Source organism: Osmerus eperlanus, chromosome 8 (assembly GCF_963692335.1).
Source record: "Osmerus eperlanus chromosome 8, fOsmEpe2.1, whole genome shotgun sequence".
Classification (NCBI taxonomy): Eukaryota; Metazoa; Chordata; class Actinopteri; order Osmeriformes; family Osmeridae; genus Osmerus; species Osmerus eperlanus.
Window position 1 is genome coordinate 19957956 of NC_085025.1, and position 16702 is coordinate 19974657.

Here is a 16702-nt window from a genome sequence, read left to right on the forward strand (position 1 = left end):
AAACAAGACACAGGACACAATCTCCTTGGCCAAAAGGTCAGAGCTGCTAGATCAACTGATCCATCTACCCTTCTCCCTTTAGGCCATGGGAACTCAAGAATCCCCCAACCTCTGTGCCCCTGGCTTCTTAATTAGGCATCATAAAACAACACCATAAAGACCAACTGCTACATCCATTCTACAGAGCTTGCATCCTTCAAAGTCCCAATTCATTACATTACATATATATAAAACACATACATTGGAACTATATTCTAAATTTCCACCACAGTGTGTGTGTGTGCTGTATGTGTATACATTTCATGTATGTGAACGCTTATGGTATTTTATGTGTGTCTTTAGTAATCTTTACTTGTATGTTTGGTGTGTGTGCGTGTGTGTATGTGTGTGTGTTTGAGAGAAAAAAGGCCTTAACCATAATGCTTAAGCAATGCAGGTCCATCTCTAATAATTGAAAAAAGGTACTCTGTCTCAGCTCATCCCCCACACAGTTTGTCTGTGTGATCACTGCTGTACCTGTGGACGCAAATTAGGTGGGAGGAAAAATATTTTCACAAGTGGCTCGTCTGTTAAACTGGTTTAAGGAAATGTCAGTTATTGCCTGCATGCATAGACACCAGATAAACATATGAAAATGGTTTTTGAACTGCTGAGTCTAATGTATAATTATTGTTTAATTCAGTAGGTTCTAACTCTTGCCAACCTGTCTCTTTGATCTGTTTGGCAGGATCAACACAGGTAGACAAGTCATTCATTCTTCAGGGCACACAACTTAGCTGAGCCCAGTGTGAAATACACCCCAAGCCACTCTCTGTGTCGAATCCACATTACACATGAGAAGTTGTGAACACAGACAAACAATGAAAAAAATATATATCGGCAAAACCTCCCTAAAAGTCCCCAGAAATGGTGGTAAACATCAAAAAAAGAGGTAAGAGCAAACACTTTGAAAGCCATGCACTATCCACTCACAGAGGTTGTTCCTTTCACCTCTGAACCATCCATTCAGATGGAGGTGGAGGCCGTCCTCCAAATCTAGTCATCCCACCTCATCATTTCACCATGCTGCCCTTAAATAAAAACACTATAGTCCTATGACTCAGATCCCATTTTGACAAGTCACTAATGTGGGATTTGGATTCCTTTAAGTAGATTACATTATAAACGAATTATATGCTACAAAACAGAAGCTTGTGTTTTTCAGGCCACGCCTGGATGGGTGGGGTGAAAACAATGTTTTCAAGGCATTGTCTGAAAATAAAATCACCTGAGGCAATTGGAGAATAATGTTATCACTCCACTGCGTAGTTTTTGTTTGGTTTGTTTGTTGTTTGTAAATGCTTTTTTGTGTGCATATGTGTCTGGTGGTGATTTTTGTTTGTTGATATGTATTTTAAACGTATCACATTCAAGATTTCCTCCATTATTGCTAAAAAAATACATATAAATGTAAATTGTCTAACAACTCCACGTGTCCACTTAAGTTATTGAAAGGAATCCATTCTCATCTTCCTACATCCTGTTAGACCCTTTCCACAAAATTATCTTGTCATTAAGACAGAGATGAGTGAGAGGATGTCGGATGACCATCTATGTCTCTCTCAGTGCTATCTGCTTTCCACCAGTTGATACTGTCATTACTATTATTCCTCCATCTGTCCATCAGTCTGCTACAGCCACTTCGTAAAAGTTGGGTGCGTTTTCTCTTCTCACACTTGCCCTGCTATCATATCTAGGATATACTGTGTGTCCAGTATACACTATATGTGTTTTAAATCAACCCTGGTTGTCCTGTTTAACTGGATAACATATGGGAAACCACCTTTGTGTTTATCTCCCCATCATCGCATGGCACAATTAGAAAAACAAGATAAATGGATCAATATTCATTTAATCTACATACGTTTGCATACATAAATGATGTGTGGCTTATGTGTGCAGTTCTTTGCAGGAGCAGAAGGAGGATTTGCGAAAGCGGCTGTCCTATACCACCCACAAGCTTGAGCTGCTGGAAAGTGAGTTTGACTCCACACGCCAGTATCTGGAGACAGAGCTCCGCAGGGCCCAGGAAGAGCTTGAAAAGTTTACAGAAAAACTACGCAGGTGTGCCATATCTACTGCATATCACTGACTTCATTTCTGACACATAAATCAAATAAAACCAAATACATGACAGATAGATGCAATCTTAACGTAATTGTCATTTTAATTTCTATGACTGACACGCCAAAGGTTATTATTCAGTTGTATTAGTTAATCACATATTTATGTGTGTGTGTGTATACTGCGCTGTTATTTTTAACACCTCTAAGAATACAAAGCAGCTACTCAGCACTGCAAAGGATCAATCAAGATCTTGAGGAGAGGAATCACAGAAATGTAAGTTATAAAACCCTTGATCCTATAATGTATGTCAGTACAAGTGTTTGTAAGAGTGTGTAAGTGTGCACCAGAATATGTTCATAGGGGATGCAGGAAAGTGATTGTGTTTAGAAAAAGTAGTGAAACCACTGAACGTTTTGGAATTCGAATGCATGGTTGTTGGGGAAGCTGACGTTAATTACAGCCTTTTGCAGTAAACTGTCCTCTTTCCAATAGCAGAATAATGAGCTTGTACACGCCCTGTGCATTTAATCATTTGTCATACACAGCTTTGCTTCAGGAGAGGTACAATTAACCAAACTACCATCAAGAATTGTACGACTGTCTCTTGTCTGAATAGACAACTGATTTTGTCTCAAGGTCATATGACCTTTCCTACTGTAGATTTAAAGAAAATACAACACTAATAATGATAATCAGGGGTATGTAAGGGGCAAAAAGAAAATAGTATTAAGGAATAGTGGGTCTGACTTTCTCTCATCACATTCTTATACCTGATATTTTTCTAATGCAGATTTAAAAACTTGAATCAAAGGCATCTATAATGAGTAATCTATTAATCACAAATGCATGCTTTTTGCAGTGAGTTGAAGAATGAGTACCTCTGTAATCAGTAGCTGATTTTGTCTCATGGTCATAGTAAACTCATACGACTTGTAACCCCATAGACCACCAATTCCAGTTCAGTCAAGACAGTCACGTGTTGATGTGTTGATTACCATAGATATGAGAATAGGTTTGACTTTGGTGGAGTGGTGCAAGGGGAAGCAGTCCCTGCCTCAGAGCACCTGCAAGCAAATACATTCAAAATGAGGCAGGGAGCAAACAGACTATAAAAATATATATCACTTTATTCACTAATGAGTTGCTTTTGTCCTCAGTCACAACACCATGACGACGAGAAGCGAGCCCTTAGCAGAGAGGTTATTGTCCTTAATAACCACTTGACGGAGGCCAAGCTGACCATAGAGAAACTGCAGGAAGACAATGTATGGTCATGTTAAATACCTACAGTATGATGTCTCGGAAACAAAACAATCATTCTTAATGTTGTTCCCATTGTTGTGTAATATTTTGAAACAGGATCTTTATAGAAAGGATTGCAACCTGGCTGCTCAGCTACTCCAGTGCAACAAGTCACACTATAGAACCCAGTTGTCTGAGGTGAATACTCTGCAAATCTATCGAAACCGCTACTATTGTGACACTGCTAAATCTTCCATCCTAAAACTATTTCCAATTAAATGTTGTTTGGTGCAACACTCCAAGACTGTATATTTAATACTTATATTTATAATTTCTGGGGCCGGTTGCACAAAACACCTTAATTTTTTCCTGAATTATGACACTTACGGGTAAATTTCTCCTTAGCTAAGGGATTTACTTGAGAGTGTTGCACAGAATCCTTTAAATGGTTTCCTTAGCTAAGGTGAAACGTTAAGGGATTTACTACATTGAACGTGATTTCACAGCAGTAAAATTCGACCGTTTCCACGGAGACCACGTTTGTTCAGTTGTATCGCTATTGCGTCACCTTACAAAAGCTAGAGCTAGTTAGCTCCAGCTTATAGGCTAGTGACAAATGGTCAAAAAGGGCTTAAGTTTTTGAGATACCCCTACCGGAAGTAGAACTAAACCCAACAATGTTTTTCATTATCTCTAAGGTCTCCCATATATGAAATGGATTCTTGGCTAAAAATATTTTACTGCTAAGATTGTTAAATGGGGGGAGTCAGATGGCTGAGTGGTTAGGGAGTCAGGCTATTAATCAGAAGGTTGTTGGTTCGAGGGTTAGGGTTATGCCAAATGACATTGTGTCCTTGGGCAAGGCACTTTACCCTACTTGCCTCAGGGAGAATGTCCCTGTACTTACTGTAAGTCGCTCTAGATAAGAGCATCTGCTAAATGACTAAATGTAAATGAACAGATATTGTCATTTACATTTAGTAATGTTATACACCCCAAAAAGTACTAAAATATAGCCTGTCTGTATGGGAGCTCTAGCTAGATCTATGGAGAAAAAAAATGAAGAAAAGAAGGCAAGAAAACCAAATTGGTCAGAGGAGGAAAATATTGTACAAAACAAAGCACATACTAAAAAGTACATTTGATCCACAAATAACTGCAAACAAAAAAACTTGCAACAAATTGCAACAAAAATAAACTCAAGGAGTTTGCTGAAGTGGTCTATTCAAGAAATAAAAAATATATATGATAACTTGACTTATGTCCAAAAAAGAGATAACCAATTAGAGGAGGGAGTCCAATAAAACTGGTGATATCAACTTTACTTGTAGGTCTTGTTGCTACACAGTAACGTTTAAGTGAGAGCTACTTCTTCTTACTGTGTAGATCAAAATGAGATCAACAGTTACCCTGCATTTACCGCGGTAGCCGACACTTCAGTCAAGACACTCACGTGATTGATTTCACCATTTATTCATACACATGACAAATGGTTTAACATTGGCGGAATGGATGTACATGGGGAAGCGCTCCCTGCCTTCACTGCAGCATGCATGACATGAGGCAGGGAGCAACAAGTTAAATCCCCCACGGGGAGAACAGATAGACCACATGGGGGAGAAGGGGATGGTGGTGGGTGGCAGCAGCGCAGAACACAAAGGTAATCGAGGACGCGTGTGCGTGCATTTGTGCGACTTTATAGCGCCGCCTATCAAGCCAGGCCTATGGGCTGAGAACACGGCGATGGGTGATATGGCGCGCGCTGCCCGAGTGCCATGCCTGAACTAGCTCCGCTCATATAAATAGCCTTCATGTTTAGACTGCAGCACAATAGCCTAACAGAGTTCTATAGGTGTGGGGTGGGTTAATTTTTCTCCTTAAACTCGGCCATGTTGCGGTAAAGAATAAGTCAGAGGTACCTTAAGTTTTGTTTCTTACTTTGTTTGCTAAGGGCTTTCGTGTAACGTTTTAACAAACTTTAAGGGAATCCTTAAGTATAAGACCAAGATAAGGAGAAAACCATAAATACTTTAGGGAACATTTCAGGAAACCTTAAGGAAAAGACTTAAGGGTGCTTTGTATAACCGATTATATTTTAAGGAAACCTTAACTCTGACTTTAAGGAAAATCTTAACTTAAGGTGTTTTGTGCAACCGGCCCCTGGTACTTAATTATACAAATAATTAGTTTTCTAATTTCTTGTTCCTGTTTATTTCTGTTGATTATGTGCTGCAATAAGTATGTTACTTGTTACTATGGTGAAGCAGATACAGAAGATTAGGGGAGCACTGTCTTTCTTTGTGAAAGATACCCAGAATGGCACAGTTCAAACTCATGATCTTGTCTAAGTTTTCCTGGTCTTCTTCTTGTGATTTTTTTGGCAATACATTAAATGCCAGATAATCTGAGGTTTACTAGTTTAAATTGACATGTCACAGACTGAGGTCAGGTGTGGTAACTTTAATGGTCACCCTTTACTTTCTCTCAGCTGCCTGCCGAATTCCAGGAGCGTGTTACCATGCACATGGAAGGAACTCCTCTCTGCCACACTCCCTACTCAGACTCTGTTTCTGCGTCTGTCATTGCCAAGGTTCTAGAGAAACCGGATGATACATGCAGCAGTCAAGCTTCCAATTCACCTAGCCCCCAACCCCAGGACCAAGGCTTTCTTCTAGATACCATTAGCAGTGGTGAATGCTTAGGCCTTCAGGTGGCCTACAAGTCAGACTTGCACAGTAGTGACACAGCCCTATACTGCCCTGATGATCGACACCGTGAGCGCAGGCCCAGCATGGACCTCCATGGCCAAATAAAGTTCTTGTACGGGCCCCAGAACTCTACAGACAGTAATCCAGAAGAGAGCTCCATAGGACTGAGGCCCAGCTTCTCCCAGGACCATTTTGCTAAGTTTCCTGCCTCACTAGGCGCTGCCTCCAGCTCCTATTCTAGTTTCAGTGGAGGTGGGTCTGAAGACAAGGGCAATGGTCCCCCTAGCAGCACAGCATCCTCCCCCCACCACCATTCCCTCTACATGGACTGGAGAGACGGGGGCGACTATGAAAGGAAGAGTGACTCATCCTGGGAGAGAGACAGTCCTGGTGGTTTCAGCAAGACCCACAGCTTCCAGCAAGCAGAGATGAGCCACCGCCAGAATGACAGCTCGCCTGTCTACAGCCGCACCATGTCCTCTTGCTTCAGTGAGCCCTATGAGCCTCTGCCACCGTCCTCCTCGCCCAGTGTCGCCTATGGAGACAGTCGCCGTGGCAGCATGCTGGTCCCTGAGGAGGAGGAGCTCATTGGGCGCTGGAGGCAACTGAGTGTGGAGGACCTGAGTGCCCACTACCACAGCCCCGGCCGTGCCTCACCTTACAGTTTCTCTGAACAGCATTTCTCAGTGCGACCGGCCAAAATTCACCTGGGGCCCATTTACAGCAGTTTTCAAGAGGGGGCTGACTACTACCACCACACTGGAGCCGTCATGGACCCAGTCTGCTTCTCTAACCCCAGCCCAGAATGCAGCCCGGGGCTGCACCAGTCCCACAGCCCAGCCCACCTGTACCACGCTAAGGAGGACGGTCAGGAGTCTGAGACCAGCATATACCACTCAGGCAGCTCCAAGGACACAGAGGGTAGTATTGCAGCCGGGGGGCATACAAAAGAGTATGTGGACATCAGTCTCAATAGCTCCACAGAATCCCTATCCCAGAGATGTCTGGAGATGGCAGCTGACCATCACTACCAGGCCGAGATGCATAGTTCACCACCCCAGAAGAACCCTCCACTGCCCCCACCTTCACCCCCTCCCCCTCAGTATAAAACATTTGGCACCTTGGGACTTTCTCGAAAGGACAGTCTGACCAAAGCTCAGTTGTATGGTACACTGCTGAACTGATTAAGGCCCCTAATTTGTCAATTTCTCTTTCCCTGCTCTAGTATAGTTGTATATCGTGGAGCTACTCCCCATAGGGAGCTCTTCTCCTTGTGGTTTACCCTTCTGTGTACGTGCAGCCAATCAACTGAAGCTTAACTGTATCCACTGCAGGTGTCCTAATTGAGGGCACCATGCCGCTGCTCATGCTCCCAAAAACGTCAGCACGGGTTGAAATCTGGAAAGAACAATTTAGAAGCTTCAAGACTTGTTTGTGACTGGAGCATCTGCCACTCACTTCGTTGTTGAGATGTCTATCCCGCCACCATCACATGGGGCTTTCTCAGGGCCCATGGCAGGATGTTGCCAATGGGGAACTGCAAAAACAGGTATGTTTTTCTGAGAAGAGGTGTCCTTCTGATGTCTTTAACAGAGACAGCTAAACTGAAGAGACACCTCATATTCCCATAAGAGCAGATATCCCCTGTCCCTGCAGCTACACCTCTTTCAGAGCTGTGCAGATGCCGTCTTGTTAATGGCAGGGGACATTTGCAAAATCGTTCACATGCCTCGTCATTGTAGTTTCTTTATTTACTACCAAAGCATTTATTATTAATACAGTTGAAATTGGGAATTTTTTTGTTGCAGGTCGATTTAAGGTTTGCGCCCCTAAATGTTCTGACTGCCCCTAAAATGTTCATTTAGGGGCTACAGTGCCCCTTGTTAAAAAAGAGTTTGTCTGGAGCCCTGTGTAGTCTTTCTCAACTGTCAGAAAACAGATTACTCTCTTTGTGTGGCTACAGAAACTACACTGCTAACTGCCAGCATAGGCTCCCTTGGTTTTTCCATGGCTGAAGGCCTCTGAGGAAAGAAGAGGCTTACTGGCGGAAGAACTAGAACTAGGATCTTGTAGGGTTGTTTTGGCAGCCCCTTTGTTACTGGTCACCCAGCCACTCGTCTGGGACAGTCGTTGATTTACATGAATGCTAAAATGACAATCACACCTTAATGACCACAACTGGAAAGGTGGTCTCAACAGTTGAAGAGGAAGGTTGACCTAGGAAGACGAAATTATCATTAAAAGTTATAGTAAATATAGTTCTAAACAGCTTTTAATGTCATATTTGATACGATTTTGTTTCTTATTTTACGTATTACATTCTAGTAATAATTGTAATGCTGTAACATGTACATGTACAGGGTTTACAGAGTTTGTGCTTGCAGCAGACCAACATGTGTTTAACATATTCCCTTGTCTTGCAAGGGCACCACTTGGTCTGCTGCAGCCTTGAGTAATGATCCAATTTGAATTTGTTTGCGTCAGACAACTTTTCTGTCATATGGCCGGTGTCCCTATTTTAGTCAGGTTTGGGTGTATATAGGAAGAAGTTTTTACCAATCACTTTGAGTTCTGTTTACGATACAGCTCCAGTGCGTTTAGGCGCCTAGTCTTCATTGGGTGTGCTCAAGCCTTCGGCGAGAGCACAACCTTTGTTCTCTCACATATATATTATTTATTATTGTTTATTTTCGCCCCCCTAAAACTCAGTCAATATTTGGCCTACATACACAACGGCGGTGTCAAAAGGTTCGTCTTGGTAGCGATTGCGTTGCTTCTATTGGAATTTACGTTCCGTTGCATGGTTTGGGCTTAAGTTAAGTTTTTGTGGCGAAAAGTGAAGCTAACGGTGGCTAATTTGCTAGCCACAGTCACTGACGTTACTAACGTCACTACGTCACTAACGTCACGAAAACACGCGTGACTACCTGTAGCAGAACATTCGTTTCGCATCTGTTAACTTGGGGGATAGCTAGGCTAACTATAGCTTTACTGCAAGGCAGCTGCAGGAACGCCACAAGCAAAGAGGCCAGGGTGATAACTATTTACTCATTTTACTTTGTGATATGACACACAATTGTGATGTGTAATGTACAATATAAGCTGATATTATTAAGGAAGTACATCTACTTTCGGAAACAGTAGTCTACTATTTCACTGAAATATTAGCATCATGACATTAGCCTGTGTTGCCCGGGCAACACATACTACAGTGGTCTATGATGTATCTGTTTTCAATCGTTAAAATAAACATTCCTCACATATACATTTTCGTTGTAGGATTTATTATGACATTAGATTACAAGTAAACGATTTGTGGGTGAAATTATCATTACCTGTGGTTTCAATCCAGTGTATCACTGCAACGCTGTAGCCTACGCGAGACACTACAAAAACATTTACACAGCTGTAGGAAGTCAAACGGCGACAGAACATGTTCGGCACTCCCCTTACTTAAATCAAAAGTCTATCTAACTACTAACCTGAACTTCATTGCCACAGCCTAAACTTTGTCAACCTGTTCATGAAAATAATTAATTTCAGCCTAAACCGTACAACGGAACGTTAAATCCAATTCAACCAACGCAATCGCTACCAAGACGAACACAGCAGTAGTCTAGTCTGTACTACTACTGTACCGTAGTAGTACAATTTACCGGGGCAGCTTCTCCACACAGGGCTATATCGCATTTTGCGTTGTTACTGACAATGATCGCTACCAGTGAGCTTTTTATGAATGAGCGATTTTCCACTAAATAAATGTCAAGCTTATTTACGTTTTGGGGGGCATATTTTCAGTTAGCAGATGGTACTGTTTGAATCGCGATTCCATCTTCTACTGCCGGGTAACGTCGTAGAATAATCTTCAAAGGGGGTTCTTTATTAATGAATGAATGCAATGAGTAGGCTAAATGCATGAAAATATCACGAGAAGGGAAAAACTTAAAAGGACGTTTAAGTCATAGAGATTAGGTCAATTTGTACACCGGTCTGCCAAATGTATTCGTTTTGATTCAACGATGAGGCTGCCTCTTGCCTCTTGGGGAAATGAGAAGACATCCATTTCATTCTACACTTCACTCGTATTTTCAGTTGTAAATGAGCAGCAAAAAAAATGCTTTTAAATCTGTCATCTGTCATCATAAATAATAAGTATGCATTTTTATATAAAATACAGAAATATCAGTTGTAAAAATGTCATTAAAAAACGGACCCCTGTCCAACCGACGCAAGCAAGCACACCCTACAATTTCCCCAGAAATTGTACCCTCTCTAGTTGTTAATACCTTTGTTAACCATTGCTCTGAAGGTATGTTTTGTATTTGATGATATTTCACTATCATTGTATTGATTATCTTACTATTTAGATAATAAACTATTATTGTGCATTTTAAGTTACTTGGTCTCCTTGAAACGTATCTATCACGCTACGGCGGTGAAAACTTTGATCTAGTCTGGTTGATGCGGCTAATACTGATTATAAACATAAACTTTTATAAACTTTTAAAGTAGATTTTAACTTAAGGCCTCTCAGTCACTTACAGTGGATCTCCACGCTCCGAAGGAATTTACCAGAGCCTCTGAGTGATCGGTTTACATACTAGGTCGGTGGTTAAATCCATATTATAGTAGAGATAAATGACTGATTAGTGAACACGCATACTTTAGGGTAGATGCTCTGATCAAGCAGACGATTTTTACCTATGCCAGAGTTTCATGTCATTAACTGTTTAGCGCTCAAGGTTACAGGTAACGCACTTGTGCACATTTCTAAAATTGGAGTCAGATATTAACGAGTCAATTATCTCCCTGAACATCTAACCAGAATTGAATTGGGTTTCCCAAGCCAGGGACAAACACCAAGCGTCTCCGGCCTTACGATTCACCACCTACAATCTCTCATTCATTGTATGTTTTTTAATGAATGAACAAAACAATGGTGACTATTCAGTGTCCGGCATTGCACTTGAGACTGCTGTTTCATCCCAGAGGGTTGATATTCAGCGTCTCAATAGTGTTGGTTCAGAGCGCGATGTCTTGACCACAAGCAGCACCGGACAAATAAGATCCCTTCGAGCCAACCCTGCCACCAATTGGTTAGTGTCAACTGAGCATTCAGTGCTTATTACTGTCCCGATGTTACATTGTTCTTCTTTCCTAATGTTTGGTAACCTGGTAGGTTAGTTTTAGTGCGTGAGGTCTCTGGATCGAGCGTAACTAAACCATCAAGCACTGCGCATTTAGCGGAGTCTGGCCCAGCTAAAAGGCATCTGACGGTGTCCCCGGTAAGGGCGGCCCAGTCCAGACCTCCAGCCCCAGCTTGGAGAGATATGCAGCAACTTCAAAGTGTTTATATGACACGAATGTCGCCAGCTTCCACATGTAGAAATGCCAGTACGTAGCAACTTGACAGTGTTGATTTGACACCAATGTCACCAGCATCTGCATCTGAAAATGCTGGCCATCAGCGACTCAATGGTGTTGGTGTAACAACTGAGTCTGCCATGTACGCATCTAAAAATGCCGGCACAAAGCGGTTTGTGACACGAGAATTGCTAGCGTCTGCCAGCACGCAGCACTTTGCTGCGTATGTACGCGTCTTGGCATACCTCAACAACCTGCTGGTTCTAGCCCAGTCTCCGGACAGGTCTTTCCAGAACATGGACTCACTGCTGAATCCCATCACCCAGTTGGAATTCGCTGTCAACTGTAAAAAGAACAAACCGTGGCCAAACTGTTTGCCTGTTTAGGCATACAACTGAACACTGTAGACAAGAGAGAGCCTTTCAGCACCACAGAGGGAGGCACTAGCCCAGGCTCTCCGTGCATTCAGAGTCTCACACGCAGTCACCGCTCTGTCGGTGATGTCCCTGCTGTGGATGATGACTGCAGTAAGTCTACTCTCCACCCACGCTGTTGTTGAAGTGCAAAAGGGAGAGGGGCACAATGACACGGCACATACCCCGTATTTTGAGTTGGATCCCTTTGGATGCCCCAATGAGATTCAGCATTTTAGGACCTGGGGCCTGTTCCACAGAGTGAGTTTACCGAATAAGCCAGGTTTCATGTAAGGGAAAGTAACTGACATAAGCCTGACTTCTTTTGTAAACTCGATTTATGGAACATGTACTTGTACGCTGGGAGTATATCTGGCCTCGCTCGCTCCGCCTAAACCAGTAGGAGCAGAGCTCCCTGTGGGGCAGAGCTCCACAATATAGAACAATGGTTCTATGAGTGGAGCAGACGGCCCATAGGCCTGCTAGCCCAGCTTGCCTTATTTCAACCCAGCTGTTTTTCAATAGTTTTGGTAGAATGAGCAGCAGGCTGGTTCCCTCTTATATAGGGCACCTGCGTTAGACATATTTAAGCTTTGGTTGATTTACTGCATGTACGAAAAGGGATAAACCGCTATAGATCACATATAACTGGAGTTATTGTTGCTTGGGGAAGAGCTTGCCAACCACATGTATAGTTTGATGGGAATCTGAGCATGATGGAGTGTACAGGTGGGAGATTTTAGACAAGCTAGCATCCAGTACAGAACAACTGGCATGAATGAATATGATTGTTTTAGTTAGTTTGAGGCGTTAATTGCCAAATTCATAACTGAAGAAGACTGTGAGGTTGATGTGCTTAGTACAAATGTGAATGTAGTTAAAGGTAGTCTTCAAATATTTACACCTCTTTAATCAGAATAATAACCCTATTAGGATTACTGAATATTTTTATAAAAATATCAGTGATATAATTTGTTCGTAGCATTTCGCTAAATATTTTAATCTGATCATTCATTAATACAAAGATTTATTGAGATGGACTTTGTAAATTTCAGTAAATGTCAAGAGAACAGCTTTCAACATGCAGAGTAAGAAAAGAATACACTGAAGATATTTTTTGCTTTCTTTTTCGAGGCTGAAACTGTGAAGGATTTTAACACAGGAGTGTTCGAGTAAGAAAGCAGAGGCAGTGAATTGTCCTAAAATGACAGTGAATAATGATTTAGTACTTATTATAGTACTGCTTAAATACTTTCACAAACGTTTACTACATTAATATATGCTTGATGTGTAGGCTTATGTTATTAATTACATTTTTTAAGATGTACCCTGAGATGTCTCATCGGATGCCATTATATCTGAATTTCCACTGAAGGGTTCCCTGTTCCCTCCTACCTCAGATCTGGATGCCAACTTGTCACCCTCTTTGACTTAATGATGTATGTTTCTATATTTTAGTTGTTTCCTTTACCTAATAAAGTACAAAAGATGCCAAAACTATTTGAAATGTTCTGGGAAGGATGCATTTTCTTTGGGTGCATGTGTGTGTAAGGAAATTGGAAATACAAGATTGTTGAGGTAAAACTGAATGCATCAAATATTAATCGAACACTCGGGATTGAAGACTACCAAAATACAATGTGTGCAATAAAAATACACATGTTAATGAAGTCTGGAAAATGTACACAATATAAAAGATCTGAATATGAATAGGACAAACTTTAATTAGAATTTGACCTCAACACGTGTGTTAATAAATTGTATACGGGCGGCTGTGGCTCAGGGGGTAGAGAGGGTTGTCTGTTAATCGCAAGGTTGGCGGTTCGATCCCCGACTCCTCCTAGGTCATGTGCCGAAGTATCCTTGAGCAAGACTCTGAACCCCAAGTTGCTCCCGATTGGCAGGCCGGCGCCTTGCATGGTAGCTCGCTGCCGTCGGTATGTGTGAGTGAGAGTATGAATGGGTGAATGAGAGGCAAACATTGTAAAGCGCTTTGAGTGCCGCTAAGGTAGAAAAGCGCTATATAAATGCAGTCCATTTATACACTGTCGACTCGTCAGTACCGGTCCTAGCACATCTGATGCCCTACCACCGCCAGCCTACCACCTTAAAAACTTAAGTTGGCCTAGGCCTACTTCGCTCATGCTAACGCACTGTGTTGAAAAATGAATATGCCTATTATAAGAATCACATCCAAATCGAATGACATTATCTTCTCCGGCCAAGACAACAAAATCTTTCTCTGTTGCACTGTTCCCCACTTGGCTTCTACGTAAGGCCGTGTTCACACTTGACTTATTTTTTCAGAAAAAAGCACTGCCTTCAGCGCCTTTTTACATGCAACCCTATGGGAAAAGGAAAAAGGCGGACGCCTTTTTTAAAAAACTTCTAAAAAAGCGCAGCGCCCGATGCCTTTTTGAGTTCAATTTTCTCAACTTTTCAGAAAAGCGCTGGGTGACGTCAAGCGCCTTTCTGACAACTGACCAGTCAGGACGAGGAGAGTAGGTACCAGGGATGGAAATAAAAAATTTTGTCCACCGGCCACTGTGGCTGGTGGATTTCAAAATCTACCAGCCACTCAATGTTTTTACCAGCCACTTTCTTGTTTTTAACCGACAATGTGTAACTGCATGTGAAAATTAATACTACAAGATCTACAATACTTAACCCTTGTGTTATCTTCGAGTCACCCATCAGTTGTTGTGACCCACCGTCGTATTGCGACAACTTTACCGCATACAAAATCAAAGTGAAGCATTTTCTTTTAACCGTATGGCTGTCTCAGACCCCCCACATTGCGAAGGTTAAAATAAAATTATTTTTATTTGTTTTTGTATTGGGTAAAATTGGGTAAACACAACGATGGTTCGTTATGAACCTTTGGGTCATGTGACCCGAAGGCAGCACAAGGGTTAAGCAGTTTATTTCATCTCAAGTCTCAATGAAACACTGACACTTTCTCTTTCTCTCTTATACATACACAAACCACAAACTGATATACATTTCATTAAATGAGTAGGGCAGATTAAACAACAAACTAACATTCCTCCACCCATCCTCCCCACTGCGTGGGCGTTCCTAAACAGTATTTTCATCTTATCCAACTGGGCCGTCTTCAGGCTGGTAAGTGCCTTCATGGCAGCCGTATTCTCCGGGGCTGCTTTTCCCTGTGCTCTCTTTTTTACCTGGATGCGGCATTTTGATGATTCGTGGTCTTTTATGGCTTCCAGTTTTAGGTTTTTAGTCCCAACAATGAAACTATTAGTTTTGGCATCTTCTGAAGCGTGTTGACGGATACAGAGCAGTACATTATCAGATTTGTCTCGTCGTAAACTAACCAATCGCGGGACTCCCCATTGTCTGCTTTTCTCCATCGTTATTTACATTTACATTTAGTCATTTAGCAGACGCTCTTATCCAGAGCGACTTACAGTAAGTACAGGGACATTCCCCCGAGGCAAGTAGGGTGAAGTGCCTTGCCCAAGGACACAACGTCAGTTGGCATGACCGGGAATCGAACTGGCAACCTTCGGATTACTAGCCCGATTCCCTCACCGCTCAGCCACCTGACTCCCTCATCCCTCATCTTTAAAAAAACGTTTTTTGAATTTCGCCACTGGCTCCTCCTGAGATGTTTTCTCAGCGGACCTCTTAACCCTTGTGTTATCTTCGGGTCATTCTGACCCATCAGTCATTGTGACCCACCGTCGTATTGCGACAACTTTACCGCATACAAAAACAAAGTGAAGCATTTTCTTTTAACCGTTGGGCTGTCTCAGACCCCCCACATTGCGAAGGTTAAAAGAAAATTATTTTTATTTGTTTTTGTATTGGGTAAAATTGGGGAAACACAACGATGGTTCGTTATGAACCTTTGGGTCATGTGACCCGAAGGCAGCACAACGCCTGCGATGTAACGCCACATTTTATTGAAGGTGTGCCGCCTCTAAAGTGTCCGGGTGAAACAGTATGCTATAAAAGCGAGTTTACCCGCCACAACACAAAATCACCCGCATTTGGCTGGTAGCGGGTGCTAATTTCCATCCCTGGTAGGTACGCGTGTACCTTCCCTAGTAACCTTCTACCTTAGTTACCAGGCTATGGCTCCTCAAACGCCAAAGCTAAAGCAAGTAATTGCATTTTATTTGCCATAGTAGCTAGCTGTCAATAAGTAACCAACGGAAAATAACGGATAACAATGTATCGCTAGAATGTATGATTCCCGTTCAGGTTACAGAATTCTCGTCAGAAAGGCGCTTGACGTCACCCAGCACTTTTCTGAAAAGGCAAAAGGCGCTCAAAAGGCGCTGAAGGCAGCACTTTTTTCTAAAAAAAGAAGTCAAGTGTGAACACGGCCTAAGTTCGCATGATGCACGTTTTCAGGCAGTGATCAGCGCGCTCTGATGATTTGCATGTTAAACAAAACAATATTTTAAATTTGTAGTACATTGTAAGAGATAATACATAAATATAGCTGCAAGCAGCGATGCGGGTTCCTCCGCAAAATGGCTAAATATTACAAAAACGTACATTGTAGAAGGTCAAGAGTTGGACAACAAGAGAGCAAAACTACTTCATGTTTGGCCAACAACAATAGGCTGACTGAGAATTTGAACTCATGAGCATAAGGTTACAAGTCAGTCTCTTTATTCTCTCTGCTACACACCAACTGTTGAGATCTTATGAATAGCTTTGGTCAGCTTTGGGACAAAGGTTAAGAAACGGTTGACATTTCAAGGTAAAATTGCATGAAATTGCGCATGGTAAATGAATGTTGTCACCTTGAAGCCAATAAGGTTTGAAAAACCATCAGTCAAAATTATATTTGATTTATTAACACAAAGATATTGAGGCAATGTGGACATTTAC

General features: G+C 42.1%; 1 protein-coding gene and 1 long non-coding RNA gene across 2 annotated transcripts; both read left to right on the top strand.

Annotated features, from left to right (window-relative positions):
* Window positions 1-276: 276 nt before the first annotated feature.
* Window positions 277-8081, top strand: si:dkey-174m14.3 (uncharacterized protein LOC563117 homolog). The gene is made up of 6 exons (XM_062468465.1): window positions 277-931; window positions 1942-2103; window positions 2313-2379; window positions 3264-3371; window positions 3466-3546; window positions 5837-8081. The coding sequence occupies exons 1-6, from the start codon at window positions 834-836 to the stop codon at window positions 7238-7240; spliced, it is 1920 nt and encodes a 639-aa protein (XP_062324449.1). The 5' UTR covers window positions 277-833; the 3' UTR covers window positions 7241-8081.
* Window positions 8082-14117: 6036 nt separating this feature from the next.
* On the top strand, window positions 14118-16155 carry LOC134025440 (uncharacterized). Its single transcript, XR_009931018.1, has 2 exons — window positions 14118-14338; window positions 15887-16155. It is a non-coding gene; the product is annotated as an uncharacterized LOC134025440 (long non-coding RNA).
* The last annotated feature ends 547 nt before the right edge of the window (window positions 16156-16702 follow it).